The sequence below is a fragment of the Megascapheus bottae genome, chromosome 16 (genome assembly GCF_031878675.1).
Source record: "Megascapheus bottae isolate mThoBot1 chromosome 16, mThoBot2.hap1, whole genome shotgun sequence".
Classification (NCBI taxonomy): domain Eukaryota; kingdom Metazoa; phylum Chordata; class Mammalia; order Rodentia; family Geomyidae; genus Megascapheus; species Megascapheus bottae.
Window position 1 is genome coordinate 35,852,100 of NC_143524.1, and position 20,634 is coordinate 35,872,733.

The following is a 20,634-nucleotide window of genomic DNA, read 5'->3' on the forward strand; positions in this document are numbered from 1 at the left end:
TTAAGTTGAGACTATTGGGAAATACTATTAGCTTCCCAGCTTCCACCCAGATCCTCTGTGGTAGCAGACCTAAGAACACTTCTAACATAAGGTCACTCTGTAATTCTCCCCTACTTACTCCTTGAGCCACCCAGAGGGCTGCTTCCAAGTTGGGGCTGCTTCCAAGGAGTCAAGTTCTGCATGTGTTTTCATTAAGCTTTATATTGCTTTCAGACTTTCACTTGATCTCATTCAGACATTGGTGGGTGCTGGCTCCCCTCTGTCATCACCTCATTTCAGACATGTGACTGACAGCATGAAAAAGTTTCTTTCCTTCCTTCCTTCCTTCCTTCCTTCCTTCCTTCCTTCCTTCCTTCCTTCCTTCTGTCCTTCTTTAATCTTTAACCAGGAGGAATCAAATCTGTATCACAAAGTCACTCTGGTGAGGTGAGGACATAACATATAGAAAATGCCTTTGCTGTGTGCAATGGAAATGACAGCTGTTAATGTCAGCAATCATACCTATGAACTTGTCAATTTTGGATACTGACCAGAACAGAGCCCCAAGTCCCATCCAAGGAGATCTTCCCCAAGTAGACACAGTGCTTTGTAATCATCTAATGTGAAGATTGTCACAACTGAGCCAAGCTTAGCCCAACTCCTTTGTGTCTATGGCAAAGATACAAGCACTGAAATTTTCCAAACAGAAATAGAACTTTCTCAGATTTATAAATTTGTGACAAAGTTTTACATACTGGGAACAACTGTCAGACACATAAAAAAAAAATCCATCTTTTCCAAAGACATGATTAGAGATGTAATGAATTCTTTCTGGAGACAAAAGAGGCAAACCTTAATGAATGTGTATTGCATGAATTAAAGACTGTATTTGTGGGCAGATCTATTTGCAAGCAGATCCTAAAAACACAATGGAAGCATACACTGGTTTCAAAGAGCAAGGAACTGGACTGTGTCAGCACAGAATCAAAAGATACATCATCAAAAAGTTCCAGATTATTTCCTAAATCATCCTTTTATGTTCATTATTTCATGACTTTGCAGAGAAGATTTTAGATTGGCTTCTCCTCAGTATCCTTTCAGTAAGTAATCCTGTTCATTCAAGAATGTGCTCCAGACCCAGTACTGATAGCTCATGTGAGTAATCCTACTTACTAAGTTCTGAGCTTTGTGATTGCAAACTCCCCAGCCTTGGAGAGATGGCTGCAGGGACAGAAGGATCAGAAGTGAAAGGCCAAGGTTCCCAGGAAAGGCTGGGAGTGTGCTGCTCACAAACAGTATTATTAGGATAACTGCTTGCCACAGGCTTCATTGGGGAAAAGCTTGCTGGACAAAAGGAGGCAGATAATCCTTGTATAGAGGGGAGGACAGGAGTACAGGATCAAAAACAAGCTGTAGACACTCCCTTCCTACCTATCTCTCTTCCACCTAGAGGACTGTCCCTGACAAGAGACAATATACTAGGCCCTGATGGATCAAGGAGACCAGTGTTTTCAAACTACCATTTTGAACCTCTCCTCTGCATCCTTTCTGAGCCATGATCAAAGGACCAAGATTTCAAATTGTGAAGCAATTTTTTCCAATAGCAGCATCTGGCTGCTTGGCAGGCAGCACTGGGAGCTGGCCCTGCTGTGGGCGGCTGTCCAGGCCTGCCACATGGTGAGGATCGGCCAAGCAGGGCACACCACACGGGCCTTGCAGCTGCTCCTGCAGGCGCCAAAGGACAATTGCTCTGTACTGGGCAGTGAGCCGTCAGGCAGAAGGGCCTTAGGAGACAGTGCCGATTTGGGGGGTCTGGAGAAAGCTGGCAGCTCCTAAGCCCTCGCAGTCTGCCTCATTTGCATGCATCTGTACCTTGGTCCAACCCCTTGAAGCCAGCCCCACAGACCCTCAGAGCCTGGGCAGGGAAGGCTAGGGTGATGCAGGCCACCTCCCCAGCTAGACAACCCGCCTTAGGGAAGTGAGGGAGCTGCCCTTGGGGAAGTGGGTCTCTAAGCACATTCATTCACTTTGTTCAGTGGAGCCATTGTGCCAGGGTCCAACACAAGGGACAGCAGATGCAGCTCTCTGGCCACAGCTGTTTTAAATAAGAATAATAGGAATAAACTCAGCCAGCCCAGCTCTTGGAGTTACTTCCCACTAATTATGGCATATATTTACATCTACAAAATAGATGATTTTTAAAAACACTACCAAGGGCCCCTTTATTGTGCAGATTGGCACGCCTATTTGAATTTCATAAACATTTAGTACTTCAAAGAATCTTAAAAGCTTGCTCTAATTACAATAGGCACAGTTTGAAAGGCTGCCTGTTTGCATTGCAAATTCCTACCAATGCCAGCATTCTTTTAAAAAAAATCAATTAATATCCCTCATACAACTTCAGGTACCACCACAGACCCCAGTACTTTAGCCATTGGGATGAAAGCATCAAGGTCTCAACCCTAAGAACAAACATGCTGCTTAGGTCAGCACTTTCCAACTGAGAAGTTAATGAGTCTCCAGCACCCAGCTGAGTTGGCCCAGACCAATCCACCTTCATCAGGTGTGTGAACACTTCTCCAGATAGCTCCTTTGCCAGGAAATGGGACCATTTTCTGGCTTAGACTTTTTATGCATGAAATGTCTTTTTTCAGAACAACAATAATCACCCCAAAGCTACCAATTAAATACAGTTAAGTAACAATTATATGCAGATAAGATATACGCCACCCAGTAAAATTTGAATTTCAAATAAACAGCACCTTAATACATGTATGTCCCCAAATATTGCTTCGGACACTGGGCATGTGAACATACAAAAAAAGTATTCATTATTTACTTGAAATTTAAATTTACTTGGACAGTCTGAATTTTTAGCTGCTAACTTAGACAAATACTGATAAGCCATTTTTATCAAAAAGAAACAACAAGGGCTGGGATTTTGGCCTAGTGGTAGAGTGCTTGCCTAGTATGTACAAAGGCCTGGGTTTGATTCCTCAGTACCACATACATAGAAAAAAGCCAGAAGTGGTGCTGTGGCTCAAGTGGTAGAGTTCTAGCTTGAGAAAGCCCAAGGACAGTGCTCAGGCCCTGAGTTCAAGGCCCAGGACTGGCAAAAAAAAAAAAAGAAAAAGAAAAGAAACAACAAATAATAGGATGTTACCCTCAAATTCTGACTGTTGCAATAAATAGCTTTCATCGAAGACATAAACAAAGGGGAAAATGAAGGTGCATTGCAATATATGGGCTTGTATTGCTTTTTAAAGTAAACATGATGCAGTTATATGTGTACAGTGTTTACAAACGCATATTAAAGATCTGGAAAAATACATCTAATATCTTGGGATTTGGCTGACAAATATATGCTATTGGAGGATCTCATTTTTTTTTTATTCTGACAATCCTATAGTATTTGTGAAGTGTATAAAAGTTAAAATGGGGCAACATGAATATAGGAAGTATCTTAGATCTCCACCAGAACAGGCAGAAGGAGACATCCTTATGACCCTAAGTCTAGGCTCAACTTTAAAACAAATAGCCAAGATTCCACACTTATCCAGGTAAGTTGACTGTACCTTGCAAAACTGAGACTGAAAATAATAAGCAGTGCTCATGCATCACATCACTTCTTCCCTTCCTGGCCTTTTTCAAGTGCAATGCAGTAGGTGCAGAGAGAAGCCAATAGGGCAAGTGCTGGAAGGGAAGGTGTTCCCTCTTTCTCCTGGATCTCTGCTTAGCAGCAGCTCTTAGAGGATTCCATCTGGAATCAGGCCAGTGAACAAGCACAGTTTACATATCCACACATAGGAAAGGGGCCCAGCACCACTCTTGACCTGGGTTTTATTAGCAATCAGGGAGCCAAATGACCTAGAATAGAATGAAAGCATTTTAAAGTAACAGATGCTACCATAGAATTCTTCTATGAAGTAAGGGCAATCTTTAAAGAGTCTAATTGGATGCAGAAGGGCTTTGAGGTACTACTATTAGGTGGCAAGAGTTTTAAGAGGAAAGCAGAGTGAGCTTCTGTGCACTTTTCTCAAACAGATCTGTGCTTTTGAAACCTATTATGTCATTCCTACTAGGCTTCATGCAGGAGATTTAAAAATGATCTTTTATAGTGAGTGCCCTGAGACCCATGTGTCTCACCCTTCTCCATCCAGCAGTGATCTCTCTCTCTCTCTTTTTTAAAATGTATTATGTGATTTATAGAGGGGTTACAGTTACATTCGTCAGGTGGTGGGTACACTACTTCTCACACATTGATACCCCTTCTTATGTTTTTGCCCGTTTCCCTCCTCCCACTCCCCTTCAGTTTTCATCTGTTTGGGGCTGGCAACTTAGCTCAGTAGTATAGAGCTTACCCACCAGATGTTTAATTCCCCAGCCATATATAATCATCTACCTTTATGCTGTAAAGGAAATTAGTTTTAAACTTCCTTGAAATGTAGGATAAACTAAAAAATTCAGCAAAACATTATCTTTCCTCCTAGGCTAGTTTCCAACCACAATCCTTAGATCTAAGCCTCTTATAAGATTACAGAGTATGAGCCACCAGCACCCGACTCAAAGGTACATTAAAAATGCACAGTTACTATCTGCGTTTTGTTTGACTCTGCAAAATTCAGAAGGCACTAAAGGACAGACAGCCAATCTGCCCTCATGGTACCCTGAGTGAAGACAAGCCACTTTTGTATATGATGGACCAAAATTCCACTGCCTAGTCTCCAAGCAGTGAGAGAAACAGTCATCAAAGCAGTGATCTCTTGCTACCTCCATGTTGTCAGCCCTGTCTGCACAAGTATGTTTCCCTTTAAATTCCTCCCCAAGACTTCCTTAGCTGACCAAATTCTTTCAACATTCAGTCCTGAACTGTCATACAGGCTTGTGTGTTTTCACAAGACCCTCTACCCACAATTCCATCCTAAGTCCTGGCCATGGAATTGTCATCCTCTCTATAGTAACTGAGGTCTGCAAGCCAGCGCCTGGGCCTATTTTCCAGGATGAGGAAGCCAACAAAAGCTTTCCTGTAAGTTTTTTGAGGTCTTGCCTTTCTGTAAATCCTTTAAAAGGTTTATGTTCTACCTCAATGGTAAGGAGCCTGATGATAGCAAGTTATCATGACTATTGAGTATGGAATTAATTTTTTAACTGGTCAATTAAAAAAATGAGAACCTGTATTATCCATTACACTGCTGCTCAAATGAAAGCCATAGAAAGGCTTTCCTTTAGAGGATCTGTATAGGTTGGAGTGCTTTGAGGAGAATATTTCTGGATAGCTCTTATGGAAAAGAGCTAAAAAGCTCCTGAGCTAAAAAGCTCTTGGTATTTTTCTTACAAAATCAGATGCCTCCCCTGTTCCTGTTCATGGAAGAACAGACCCTTCTAATGGAAGGGAAGATTTTTCCAAAATATGAGCCTGGGTTAAAAACAATCATACAGCCATTGACTTATCTAAAGACAATGAACAATGTATTAGTCCCCAGGCACCTCAAGAGTAAGAGGGTGCTATTTCTTCTTAATCCTTCTACTTCAATCATTCTGTCATATTAACAGCTAACTTCAGAAGTTGTTTTGAGGTGAAATCCAAGTGAGGAGAATGGAAAATTCAAATTGGAAGTCTTTTCTTATTGATAGCCATTAAAACATGTGGAGAGCAAATGATTCCATGATGTACCCCTCTCTTCTATGAAGAGCAACAGAGACAGCTGATTCTAAATGAGACTCAATCTTACAATTCCAACCTAAACCATGCAGAGTCTAAGTAGAAACAGGCGGAAACTCCACAGGGAGTGGAGGGTTATTCTGTCAGTCCACAGGTGTATTCAGTGTCTTTTCTTTAAATAAAGTCCAGTTGTTTTACTTGCAGTGACTCTCATTTTGTTGAACAAATGTGATTTCACTCCTACAAAGATAAAAGCATCTTCCAGAGGCTGTCAGAAAACTTGTTTCTCCTTCCTCTGTTTTATACAATTTTCTCTCATCTGTTGGGTTAATAAAACTAGGCTTGCTTTTTATTCTTTGAAAAAACAAAGTAAGCAAAGTGACCATAAACATACTGCTAATATTTATGGTGGATAATCATAAAATTATAAAAAAGAGTAATAACTATAGAGTAATGCCATAATTTCTATTTTGAGACATAAGCATTTAACAATGTTTTGTAAGAAAAATACTAAATGTATAGCTTAAAACTGGTAATAACCTGACAAGATCTATATTTATATAACTTAATTATTATTATTATATTCTCTTCTTTTTTTTTTCCTTGCCAGCCCTAGGGTTGAGCTCAGGGCCTGAGCACTGTCCTTGGACTTTCTGAAGCCTAGAGCCTCAGCACCACTTCAGGCTTTTTTCTATATGTGGTACCGAGGAATTAAACCCGGGTCTTCGTGCATGCTTGATAAGCACTCTACCATTAGTTCAAACTCCCAGCCCTATTATATCCTTCTTAGTGGGGAAAGGCAGTACTAGAGTTTGAATGCACAGCCTCATGCTTGCTAGCCTAGTATTCTACCACTTGAGTCATGCCTCTAGCTCTATTTGTTTTTGTTGGTTATTTTTTGTGGATGAATCTAATGAATTATCTGCCTAGGCTAGCCTCAAACCAAGATCCTCCAGATCTCAACCTTCTTAGTACTACACTACAGGCATGAGCCACCAATATCCAGCTTCTAACACCACTAAGACCCGAGAGATTGTGAGGCTTACATAATACAAGGGGTCTATGTTGGAATCCATGGTTCTATCATTCATGTGTGTTTAGGGGTCTGTATCAGGCATACTAGTCAGAATGTTCCACCCCCCAAAGCAGTACTGCATTCTAAGTACCTCACTCAAAGTGTCAGCTGACTAAGAGCTGAGGTGTGTATCTTGCTTGAATACACACACACACACACACACACACATTCATACACAAACATATGTGGCACTTCAGGTAGCACTTGGTGTTTCTTCCTTGGCAAAGTTCTCACTTGCTCTAGCCCTGAGAATCCAAATTGGTGGGGGCAGACACTGAAAACAGAATCAAATAAGCAAATTAAAAGCCAGTCTGATTTTGACAGCCTAGAGACTTCAAGCACTTCAATAAAGGCAAAAACAAGGAGAAGAAGAGGCTCTGGATATAGAGTCTCTGTTATAATTTACTAAATTACACAAAAATTTAAAAATATGTTAAGCAAATTGCAAATACAGATGATCTCTCAAAGGGAGTGTTAAAGCTATTTAAGCATCATCCACTGGATGCACCTGCTGATATTCAAGGATGGACATCTTAATGCAATTTGTTCTGAGTCATTAGTGGAGCTGATGAGATCCCAAATTGCAAACCTAATTTAAATTGCCTTCTCCCCTTTATTTCACACAGTTATGACTGAATTTCATTGCAAAGGTTAAGTACTCCAACAATTCTGCTGAAGGAGTTGATGTTTTCTATCATATTCATGGAAGAGTTCAATTTTAATCCTGTAAACCTTAATTTGATAAGAATCTGATCTGAGAGCAACTGCTTCTAAATGTGCTCATCATACGCCATCCACCACAGTCTATACATCTGCAATCTTAACCTCATTAGGTGGAGGTTTACGACTGGAGGGCTCCATCACTGAAAGCATTTATTAAAATCATCCACTGGGTAAAATGGGTAATTTTGGAAGCAAAAAATGGAAAAACTTTCTAAGTACTCTCTATACCAATCTATAAGAAAAAAAAAGAAAACCTAACTAGAAGAAATCTTATTACTGTTAAAGACAGTAATTTGAAAATACTGAATATAATTTTTATCACATCTTATAATCTTTACTTAGTTTCTATAATTGACTTTTATAATCAACTTCATTTTATATCTTTTATAATGTGGCTCTAAGAGTTTTTGATCTCAGGACATTTTTACAGGCTTACCTCAAAGGGTTTTTGTTTACTGAAGACTTATATCTATATTTCTTGGACCAGAAATTAAAGTTGAGAAAAAAGTTAAATATTTATCACACTACTTAAAATGATAACTACAAAAAAAATAAGGCCAATATATATCTTTTTTAATTGCATTTTTTGTCTTTTTTTTTTTTCGTACTGGGGATCGAACCAACGACTTTGCAATTGCTAGGCAAGTACTTTGTCACTTAGCTACATCCCAGCCCCTAATATATATCTTTTAAAATTAAGCATGCATACATATTTTTTTGGGAGGTGGGGGTGAAGGACAGTCATGGGGCTTGAATTTAGGGCCCTAAGCTCTTTTCTTCAAGGCTAGCACTCTACCACTTTGAGTAGTTAACTGGAGATAAGAGGCTTATGATTATAGGCATGAGCAACCAGTGCCTGGCTGTATGTGCATGCATATATATATATATATTTTTTTTTTTTTAATGAGAGGGCTATACTGTTCTACATTTAGAAATACCCTCCAGATATAATTGTGCTCATTTTCCTTCAATATACATACATATATATCATGTTATCCACAGATGAGCTATAGGATGGAATCTGAAAGATTACACACACACCCCCTACCCCCGGTCCTGGGGTTTGAAACTCAAGACTACTGTTCTACCACTTGAGCCACAGCAACAGGTCTGGCTTTTTCTATGTATGTGGTACTGAGGGATCAAACCCGGGGCTTTGTGCATGCTAGGCAAGTACTCTACCTCTAGGCCATGCTCCTGGCCCATTCTTTGCTATATTAAAATTCATCAGTCTATCTGACACAATATCTCATATTACTTAATACTACCTTCAATCTCACCAGAAAGACTTTTAACTATCAGAAAGCTACCAAGTTCACTAAGGTGAAGACAAATTTCCCAATTGCAATTAAGTTTCCTTTGTAAACTCAAATTTTATCTTTGGTAGAAAATAATGTCAGTTGTCCTCTGTAATGAAACAGGCTCATTGTGTTCATTTCTAATATGTATTCTAGGTTTATGGCATTATCAAGGTCACAAAGGACACTATTGATTTGTTTTCTTTTCTAAAATATGGGTGCATTTCAGCAGCTGGGCTACATCCTTCATTACTAAGAAGGTGCATACAGTTTTACTGCACTTCTTTTGTGAATATCATGGGGGTGGGGGGGAGGAAGTAATCATATCTCAGTTTTATAAAAAGTTTGACCTTGCCAATCCATTAAAAGGATACCATGAAACCTATTAAAGATTCACTGTTACCATATAATAATGGATCCCCCATCACCATTCCAACCATTAGAAGGCAGGTACAAGTTTAGAAAAGTAGTTTATGGAATCACTAATACATGAGTACAATGTAAAAAGATTGCTAGCCCTAATAAACTTCCAAAAGAAAAAACATGAAAAATGAAAATAAAATTGAGTTATGGAAAGATGGAGAATCTAAACAAATTCAATATTCAAATTCCAGCAAAGGATTTAAGTCATGAGTTTCTCTAATCCACTCATTTGTTCCTACATTTGCTCTTGACTTGTGTAGTAGAGCTATGAGATCTTAAGTTGAAAAACTCTGACCAGGACCCACAGGGTGGGAAGCAGGTGGGAGACAAAAAGCGTGTTAGGGTTGGACGATCTCATTTCAAGTGCTTGGCCACCAACCTCCAGGTTGTCTAGCCTTTGTCATATTTGAGCCTGCTTTTCTAGTTGGATAGGAGGCAAATTTCACTTAAACTTTAAGCACTAGATGTGATGCATGCAAAGTGCCCAGGCACACAGCAGGAAGGCAGTAAATGGAATTCACTCTATGACTAAGGTCTCTGGGGAGCCGTCAGAGTCCAGAGGGCAGAGAACACACATCCAAATAATTATAGCCCAGCATGGGAACTGATTAGCCATAAAAATGCAATGGGACTAAAGGAAAAATCAATGGTCTGCTTAAGTGAGGAGGGTGCTACAACAACAAGGAGCTGGTTGGCAGACCAGAAAAGAGGAAATGAAAAAAAAAAGCATCCACACACATACACATAAAGGGCTGGGGCATAAAACAGACAAGTAGAGTAGAGGGACCTGGCCAAATCCAAGGAAACGGCACCCTGGAGCCAGGTCAATTAGGGCCATGAATGACATGCCAAGGGGCATTTAAAGCTATTTTCTTTTTATTTTGTCAAAGTTTTGTTATATTAAATCTCAGTGCTAGTAAGTTATCCAGCTTCCTGTGACTAGCAGACCCTAATATATACTCACAGTGACCTATTCCTACTCAGACCCATTAGTAATCCTCTGGCCTTTGCTTGCCTAGGGAATGGACAGCAAAGCTTCTCTCAGGCTGGAGGAGGAGGGGATCAGCAGAGCCCCAGCAGCTTGAGGAACTGGCTTATGTCTTAGAAACAGGAATGAAGTTTTCACTTAACAAATCCATTTTGTATATTTTCAGACACTTAAAAATTCTTGAGGAGCATAAATTCATCTAAGGCTTATACTCCAATGAAATGTATAGGTCATATTGCTCAATGTGGTGAAAGGAAGCGTATGGGGAATAGGGCCCCATGTTTTCCATTGTGACTTCAGCCATCTAAATCACAGTATGAGTAAACTCTGAAGCCCAAAGAGGCCACTTGATCCTCCTGCCCTTTGGCAGGCTGCAAATACTGTGGGGATGTGTAAGCCCAGTGTGAGTACAGCCCTATGGGTGCAAGCTTGTGATTCCTTGGAAAATTTGCAGAAGAACACAAAGGTTGAGTCAGTGTGAACCATTAAGGCTGCATTTTGCTCACAAACAAGACACAAACCACTTATGCACAAAGCATAGAAATCAAGTACTGTGTTACTCACCCAGAATTTTACAAGGAAGAAGGCATTTTGAGGGCCCTTTCCAAACAGTTCCTTTAGGCCACCCTTCTTTTCAGGAAATTTGTCATAAATCTGACGAATGTCCACTGATTCGAGCAATGGGTCACTGTAAGAATGGTTGGCATGCCCAATGTGTACGAAGAGGTGTTTGTTATACTGTAAGAGAATCACAGAGATGTTCCCATTACAAATGCTTTGGCTAAGCAAGGACTCACCCATGATGAACATGATAATCAGCAGTAATCCTGAAGTTCTGGAACAAGGGTTTAATCAGCAGAGGAGGCAATGAGCTTTTGAAAAGATGAGTAGGTTAAGAAAAGCCATTAGAACTTGGGGTTAAAACCATCATTGCATTTTACTTACAAGGTCTTTTTGCAAATGTTGAAAGAGAGAGCTTTTTGCAGACACAACAATAAGCAAAGTAAGTGCCAACTACCAAATCAAGAAATAATTCTGTTGCTCAGTTTTACCTGTCAATTATAACTGTGAGTGACAGTGACTGGAACACACTTTCTACACCATAAATCCAGTAAGAAATGTGTAGTTGGCTTATGTCATCACTCAGTATGTATTTATAGTACCAGTCCCCTAATAGCTGTGTAGACACAGTGGTCTAAGCAACAGTACCCGCTTCTTTCTTCCAGCAAAAGTAACAGTGCTGGGGGCCGGGAGTTTGGCCTAGTGGTTAAAGTGCTTGCCTAGCATGCATGAAGACCTGGGTTCGATTCCTCAGTACCACATATAGAAAAAAAGCCGGAAGTGGTGCTGAGGCTCAAGTGGTAGAGCTCTAACCTTGAGAAAGTCCAAGGACAGTGCTCAGGCCCTGAGCTCAAGCCCAGGACTGGCAAAAAAAAAAAAAAAGTAACAGTGCTGTGTTTTCAGTCACCTTAGTAACTTAGTGATATCCATATGGCTACCAGTGCCAAGTTAGATTTGGGTACAGAACACATAGAGGACCTACAATACCACATACAAATCTAAGGATACAAGGGCTTAGGGTGCTCAGAACCCAAAAGGACTCACAACATAGGCCTATATTCCTTCTTTAGCAGTCCATTTTCAAATAGGCACTGCTCAAGCTTCTACATTTAAGTCAGAAGTTTGCCAATTACTATCCTTCTGAATTCTAATTTTTTTTGGGGGGGCACAAGGGATATGAATGTAAAAACCTTTATTTTTTAATTGTTATTATAAAGATGATGTCCCAAAGGAGTATGCTTCTTTTTGGACAATGTCACTCCTCTCGATTTCTCCCCATTTTTCCCTCCCATCCCACCCACAAGTTGTATAGTTCATTTTCAACAGTGTCTGTTGGTTAAAACTACTGTACTCTTCTGAATTCAAATCCCACCACACTCAAATAAGGTTCAGTAAAAGCTGCCTATAAGACTCCAGACTGGTTAAGACTGTGGGGTCTAGACTGCTTAATTGAAAGACTTGGCCCACTGAAAATTAGCCTGACAGCAGGCAAATTCCTCCAGTGTCTCTAAAATGGAAGCAAGGATGCATTTATCTTACAGTATTGTTATAGGCTTTAAATTAAAACAAAGAAACTACATTAGAATTATGAGGTACCCTAGATCCAATGAAGAGAAAGCAGTTAAAAACATCTCCCCTTTGAGACTTCTAGTGCATATCAGTTCATTAAAAAGTGAATTAAGAGCTAGGTACCACTGGCTCATTCCTGTAATCATAGCTACACAGGAGGCTGAGATCCAAGAATCACAGTTCAAAACCAGCCCAGGAAGGAAAGCCCATGAGACTTTTATCTCCAATATAATACTCAGAAAAATCTGAAAATGGCACTATGGCTCAAGTGGTAGAACAAAAGCCTTGATCAAAAGAAACTAAGGGACAGCATATTGGCCAAGTTCAAGCCCCACAACCAGAAAAAGTGCATTAAAAGCATCACTTAGCTGGGCCTAGTGATTTAAGCCTATGATCCTAACTCATTGGGAGGTGAAATCAGGGAACCATTGTTCCAATCCCATTCCAGGCCAGTCTAGGCAAAGTTTTCAAGATTCTACCTCAGCAAACTGCATTCCCAGTCACAACTGGAAGCACAAGTAGGAGGATCAATGTTCAGACCATCTCAGACTTATAGCAAAATAATCAATACAAAAAAGGGTTAGCAGTGTGGCTCAAGTCACAGAATATCTGCCTAGTAAGTGTGAGGTCCTGAGTATAATCTAGTCAATAAATAAATTGTACCACCACAGAGAAATATTTAAAAACTTTGTTTCCCAAACCCACTTGGTTTCCAAACACTACGAATACATACACTGAATACAGAAATGCTGGTTTAAATTCATGATCTGCTAGCCACTGTGTCTTCCTAGACGCAATGCAGAAAGGCAAAAGGTTGGATATCTCATTTGTACTTGCATATGGGAACCAGACCAGCATCTTTTTAATTTTAGAGTGATATGGTTTTTTTGCCAGTCCTGGACTTGAATTCAGGGCCCGAGCACTGTCCTTGGATTTTCTCAAGGCTAGAGCTCTACCACTTGAGCTTCAGCACCACTTCCGGCTTTTTCCTATGTATGTGGTACCGAGGAATCGAACCCAGGTCTTCATGCATGCTAGGCAAGCACTCTACCATTAGGCCAAACTCCCAGCCCAAGAGTGATATATTTATTTTATTTTATTTATTTATTTAGCCAGTCCTGGGCTTGAGCTCAGGTCCTGAGCACTGTCCTTGTACTTTCTCAAGGCTAGAGCTCTACCACTTGAGCCTCAGTACCACTTCCAGCTTTTTTCTATGTATGTGGTACCGAGGAATCGAACCTGGGTCTCCGTGCATGCTAGGCAAGCACTCTATCACTAGGCCAAACTCCCGGCCCCATCCAAGAGTGATATTTTTATCAAGTATTTCAAGACCTGACTAGGTTCCAGGTGAAAAGAAAAAAGCCTATCCAGTACACATACAAATTCAACACTAGGACTAGATGCTTGTCTGGTGCCTTCAGGAAAAGACCAAGAACCTGTAATTCAATACTGATTAGAGTGCCTGAAGTACACACACACACACACACACACACACACACACACACACACACACACACACACACGTGTGCGTGCATATATAGTCACTTAAAGCCTTGTGTTATAAGGGTATATTTGGTCTTTTTGTAGATTTTTCTCAAATGCTGTCACACCATCTTTTCAATTACAAGAAAAGATCAAGATACGAATGAGATATAGTACAGTGATGAAGGGGCTTTCTAATCTCAGTGGGAAAATGGTAAAAACCAAACAAAAGACCACCTACCACATTAGGGGCACATCTCAAGTGGTAGAGTACCTGCTTTCACAGCAAGTTTTGAACATATACACAGTTTGGAGTACAGATACTCAGAAATGCAAAAGGGTATATGGGAGTCAATGGTGAAAGGCAGATGCTACCTAACTCTTATTAATAACCTGTGCTTAGCCAGTGGCTCATGCCAGGTGACTCATAATCCTAGCTACCGAAGAGGCAGAGATCTGAGAATTGCAGTTCAAAGCCAGCCCAGGCCCAAAAGTCCAAAAGTCCATGAGAGTCTTATCTCCAACCAACTACCAGAAAACTGGGGCTGTGGCTCAAGTGGTAGAGTGCTAGCCCCACAACTGACAAACCACCAAAAACAGCAACAACAACTAAAAACCCCTGTGTTTAGAGCTAACTCCTCTCCACACCCAGTTCTAGGGGGTACCATTTCTATCAGTTGTGTTTCCTCCTTGTAGGCGGTGAGTTTATGGGAAAGAATGGAGTGCAGTAGAGTCACACAACACCTGTGAATTGAATCTAGGCTCCAAGTACTTCCGCTTACCAATTGCCTTTGGGCCAGGATAGACAAGCCATGAAGCTAAAAATCTGTGAGACATGAAATCATCTTGTTTGTAACATTTAAGTCTCCCTGCCCTTTACGGTTAGAACTCAGGGACCCCAGCTCCTACCAGTCCTTGTCATGATGTCAGGAAGGTGAACTAGGAATAATTTTTACCATACAATTCTGAGTACACAAAATGAAAATTCTGGAGCAAGGCCTAAAATTAAAAGTTTCTCATATGTACTACAGGGATAAAATACCTGTAAAATAGAGTAGCTCTGAAGACTAGAAGAGTAACATGCACATGGCACTTGTCAGAGAGCCTGGCAGACAGGGAACATTTGATAAACTAAATCTTTTAATATTACTATAGTAATGGTTATTATCACGTGAGATTAACTAGATTCTGGGGTAGAAACAAAAGTATATTCCTACTTTAGATATCCCACCTGTCTAGTAGGGAAAAAATAAACATGAATCAGCCAAGCACAGGAAGCAACTGTAAAACCACAAGCCAGTTCAAATCCTTGATTACAGCCCTTCATATCCAGCTGTTTGGGCAGATTTCTCATCTGTGTTGAAGGAGGGACCAGCACTCACGTCCATGGGGGGCTGTGAGCTACATGCATTTACTGTGTGTGATCTCAGGTAATCCTGGCAGTAGTAGATTTTATTGAGATCACTTTACAGACAGGAAAATCAGGGCTTAGAGGTTAACTGAGCTGCCTGAGGTCACATATCCAGAAATAGTCCTGGAGTTAAGAATACAACTTCCACCTGTTAACACCACAGCCCTTGTACTTACTACAAACATCAACCACACCACCCTCCAGAAGAAAACGTCTAAGCCCTTCCAACTCTGCTTGGTCATTTTTTTCTGAAAGCTCATTAGACGAAGACGAAGAAAAAGAAAAACAGTAATTCCAAAATCCTATGGAATTAATTATAATTCAAGAGAAACATATTAAATCACACATGCTTCAGACAGTCCTCTAAGATTTTCTGTTTTGGGATATAACTTCTGTGCCCAACTGTGGAAAAAACAAAACTAAAAAACACAAAGACAAGAAGCAGATTATGTTTGCCAGAAGAAATGGGCACTGCCTCTGCAAGATTGGTGACTTGAAACCAAATCCTAACCATGAGCACTGGAAGAGCTTTCTTCCTGCCAAGAAGTGACTTTGTTTCTAAGAATACAAAGGGCTAAAGAAGGTATCCTGGAGACCACAACACTGAAACAAACAGATCATGCTCTCCCCTTAATTCAACCTGGCTAGGTCAGGGATCTTTCTGCCCCCAGATCTAGAAGGCCAAAAAGAAATCTACCTGCTATGTTTGTAGTTTAGTATGAAATTAAGTCTAAAACCATGCCACGTTTCACAAAGAAAAGAAGGGTACAGTGGACACTACCTCCCTCTCTTTTTCCTATTTTTCTCCCTCAAACCAACGGTGGTACACAGAAACAAAAATGGGCCAGAACAAGAAACAAATACTTACAAAAAAGGTACTTGTATTTAAGGTAATACATGAGCAGAAATGGACAAAAATCGAGTCATTTATATATCAAAGCCCAGGGCTAGATTTCCTTAATATGCCAAAGACGCTAACTTCTGCTCATCAAGTATTAGTCTCCTATGTACAACCATCATCAACACATTAACGGCAACAAAAGAAATGGTATTGGTACCTACTCTGCATATTTCTGTCATCTATTATAAGCCAAGACACTGTGCTAGGCAGAGGAAATCCATAAGGTAACAGCACAAAGGACCTACAAAGCGATTATGTAGAGATAGCTTACTTATTGTGTCTACAATCAGAATCATACACTGCCCATATAAACAATCTCCTAGATTCCTATGGAGAAGAGGATATCAAAGAGTCAGTTCCATATCTTCTTTACATCACATAACTTAAATCCACATTTACCTCCTCATTCAGTAAGAATTCGTAGATAATATTGCTATGATGATGTCACATTATTTTATAGTATGCTATCATATGTACTATAACTATTTACCTTATAGTTATTCTATACCAAAGAAAACATCCACTTATGAAACAAGAATAAAGTTTTCTTGGTCTAGGCAAAAGCAATGGTGGACATCAAGTTACCCATCACATACAGGAGTAGAATTCACTCACATAAAGGTTCCAGAAAGCCATAGGAAGATCACATTTGTCACAAGTGAGAAAGTAACCCAGAAAAGGGAGATAGGACCCAGTAGAGAAAGGAGTTAAAAGAGATAAAAATCAATATATGACCATTGCTCTGGCCAGCAATCAGGCCATGTTGGACAGGGCCATGGCCTCCTAGTAAGATGTCACCAGGGAGAGTGGACCTAAGTAGAGTCTCTAATTTACCCGGAGAAGGGTTTTGCAGACTTCAATATTCATTTGTGTAAGTGTATAAAAACAGAACAAAAAAATGAGGCAATAACACACCCCAAGGGGAAAATGAAGTTTTGTTAATTAAGAAAATGGTTCTGATATATCACATTACTGGATGCAAAAAAGCTTACAGATTTGTAGTATAAACACTTATACATAAGTAGATAAGTAGATAGGTGGTAGGAAGAAAGAGAGGAGAGAAGAAGATGGTATATGTAAACAGGGACTAGAAGTCAAGGGAGGGTATCTAAAATTTAGACCAAGAAATACGCTATTTGCATGTTATTCTCACACAGAGATGAATACTATGCCTAATGCTCCTAAGGAGCAGGACTGAGAAGAAGGAGGCACAGATGACAGACTGCTATTTTCCCTTATAGCCTTAATTATGTTTCAATATAGCTTATCCACGAAACATGAAGATTGCTCTATAAATGTTAACCAGTAAATCAAAATACCATCTTGGAACACAGTGGAGTTTTTGAGGAAGGGAAAGAACTATAAAAAGAAACAAAAAATAAGTTCAGGAAGTTTATTCTCCATTGGCCACAAGTTCCCTGGACTGTGAAGAAACTAGGGTCAGGTTGCAAAGCTTTCCTACAGCTCAAGTGCTGAAGACTAGCTGTGCAGGAGCTGCGCGGCCAGTGTGTACGTAGGGTGCACCAAAAAGAGACTGCATTAACAACATAACCGGACCTAGCAAAAGCAGCAGCTGATACAAATTGCTAATGTGTGTTTCTACTACGACTTTTCACTTTCTACTGCTCTTATCACTCTGAAGATTGCATAGCAATTGCAAATCAAAGTAAAGGTGAATGTAATTCTGAAACATTTGGTTGCAAAGAGTTATTTACAAATTTATTTATTTAGTGCCAGTATTGAGACTTGAACTCAGAGCCTGGGCACTATTTCTCAGCTTTTCTTTCTCAAGGATAATGAGGAACTATGTGAACCACACCACTTAAGGCTCTCTGTTGGCTAAATGGAGATTCTTACAGACTCTTCTGCTCAGGCTGGTTTTAAACCATGACCCTTAAATCTCAGTCTCTTGAGTAGCTAGGATTATAAATGTGAGTCACCTGTGCTTGACTACAAAGTGCTAGATTCTGTGTTACTAAGGAGCAGGAGATGAACAAAGAATATTTATAACCTATACACCTACACAGACACACACACACACACACACACACACACACACACACACACACACCTCCTAAAGGTATCCAACAGGTCCCTTTCTTCCTGGTCTCTGTCTCCCTTTGGCTCTTTCATGCTTAGAAGAGAGAGAGGAGCTGAGCTTTGGAGGCAGTCAGGATCTAGGTGTGAATCTGGGTGTTGGCATTACTTCACAGCAAAGCCATTTAGACCAAGTGACTGCAGCCCTGGTAAAGTCAAAAGCACAGTGCAGAGACAACAATCATACTACTCTACAGGACTATTGAGAGGAAGCATAGAAAATATGGATCCATTGTGCCTAAGAACTTGTCATTAATGTTAATTACCTAAATAATAGTGGTATTTCTTCACGTAGGATGACCTAATCTGGCATTACTGTCATCCCTCTGGTAGCACCAAAATGGAAACAGAAAATTGAAAGCAAACATATAAAGAGGAAGGATTCAAGCATATCACCATGATACCCACTGTTCTGAGGTTACCATAAGTACTGGTATGCAGAATAGCTGAAACAAGGCTATGGCCTGGTCCCTCCATGTCCGGTGGCCATATGGCTCTCTTTAGACTCTTGTAGTCCAGGCCACTCTGAAAAGCATGCAAAGTCTGTGCTCCAAAATAGGGTACAGGCAGCCTGGGGCCTACCATCACAACAAAGTAGAGCAGTACAACCTCCAAATATGGTCACTGGGGATTTATTTACTTTCCCTTTCTCTTTTGAGAGGAATGCTAATCATTCAGCAGTTTCATCTTTGTCTTAAAAGAAAGAAAACCCCTACAAATCTGTGCCCTTGGATATACCCCAACATGACACTTCCCCTTCTATCCTGAAGATGGCAGTCTTCTCCTAAACTTGTCTCAAAAATTCCAAGTATTTGAAGAACTTAGTAAATCTTTGAAAAATGACTGCTGTCAAATAATACCAAGAAAAAAAATTATAATCCACTTAGGAATTTAAAGAAACCAAGACAAATAACTCACGTCAAGGGATGCTAATGTACAAGCTGAAACAGAACAAGGACAAATCACTTACATTTGCTTCCTGTCACGTTCCTGCCTGGACAGACTGTCCAGGCACCCCCAGTGTGCCTTTGATGGCCCCCAAGTCCTGCAGGGACAGGGGATGGTTGTGGCCACAAGCCAAGAAAGTGATGTGTATTCAGCCAGGGAGAGGAGGGTGTTACCTGTGTTCTTGCCAGGGAGAAGGCAAATATGAAGCTAGCTCTCTCCATTAACTGATAAAGACACCAGCCCCATTCTTCCTGCCTGGCCCTGCAGGCTCCTACACCCCTTGCTGGGTGTTCTTCCCAGATAGACACATCTTCAGAGCACTTACTTCTAGGATTTCACATTGGGGTGCACCCTCCCTGCCTCCCATTTCTACCACAGGACTCATTTTCTTAGGAAGGAGAGGCACAGCTGTAATGGCCCAGGGGCTAAGTGCAGGATGGCCACTGGGAAGGCAAGCGGGTGGGGAGTTGACCTGCCAAGGAAAGCAGATGGAGCCTGGCTTGGGCCTCTGTGAAATGTCTATAAAACTCTGATTTCCAGATGCTTTCAATTGCCTCCTCCCTAAAGGCCAATGAAGAAAAAGGGTGAGTTCCCAGACTAGCTCAAAGACACTGAGTATAAACCACCCAACAGACAAGCTGCTGCCATGGGAAGGGTGTGTGCTGGGTGTACATAAGCTTGTGGGACAACTTGGCACTGGGCTGGATTGCAGGGAGCTGGGGGACTGAACCACACCCTGCCATAACCCCTAGCTTTGGAAGAGACTCCATCTCCCAGGTCCTCCTGGAAGAGGACAGCATTTGAGAAAAACCTGGATGAGGCTCAAAGATTGGATACAATCAATCGTCAAAACAGCTTTCCTTCCTTTAAGAATCAGAAAAATGTACTTTCTGATCATTTATTCTAAGCATGTGATGGGCATGGTAATGACAGACAGATCAGAATCTAGCTCTGTTACTTTTTTTTTTTCCCCTTGCCAGTCCTGGGCTTGAGCTCAGGGCCTGAGCACTGTCCTTGGACTTTCTCAAGGTTAGAGCTCTGCCACTTGAACCTCAGCACCACTTCCGGCTTTTTTCTATGTATGTGGTACCAAGGAATCGAACCCAGGCCTTTATGCATGTTAGGCAAGCACTTTAACCACTGGGCCAAACTCCCGGCCCCAAGCTCTGCTACTTTTAAGCTGTGTGGCCTGAGGTAATTTGCATGAACTCTCTGGGCGCTGGCTTCCTCAAATGAACAACAGGATGACACCTGGTTCAACCATCTCCAGGAGTTAATGTGAAGGTCAGATGAAATGTAAATGTGAAAGTTCTATATGGGCCCTGCACAAGTGCTGGTTTATTACTAGAAGACCCTACATAAGCTTTTAATCAGGGGAAGAGAAAGAGTGTATATCCGAGATATGCACAGTCATTCTCTGCTCAAAGACACAGCAAATACCCCAGCAGCCTCTTCAGAGTCAGGCTTCCTAACAATACTACCCTTCTCAGCCTGTCCAGAGATTAGGCAAAGAGTCC

The 20,634-nt window shown here is 40.8% G+C and overlaps 1 protein-coding gene and 1 non-coding gene across 6 annotated transcripts in view; both read right to left on the bottom strand.

Annotated features, from left to right (window-relative positions):
* The window catches only part of Tead1 (TEA domain transcription factor 1), a 247,125-nt gene that overhangs the window by 20,767 nt on the left and 205,724 nt on the right, over positions 1-20,634 (bottom strand). For all 5 annotated transcript variants that reach the window (XM_090348135.1, XM_090348136.1, XM_090348134.1 and 2 more), the window contains one exon: positions 10,713-10,886. In XM_090348135.1, coding sequence (XP_090204261.1) covers positions 10,713-10,886 — 174 coding nt within the window. The remainder of the gene's footprint in view (positions 1-10,712; positions 10,887-20,634) is intronic.
* Positions 4,580-4,729, bottom strand: LOC150053162 (small nucleolar RNA SNORA79). The gene has a single exon (XR_016538178.1). It is a non-coding gene; the product is annotated as a small nucleolar RNA SNORA79 (small nucleolar RNA).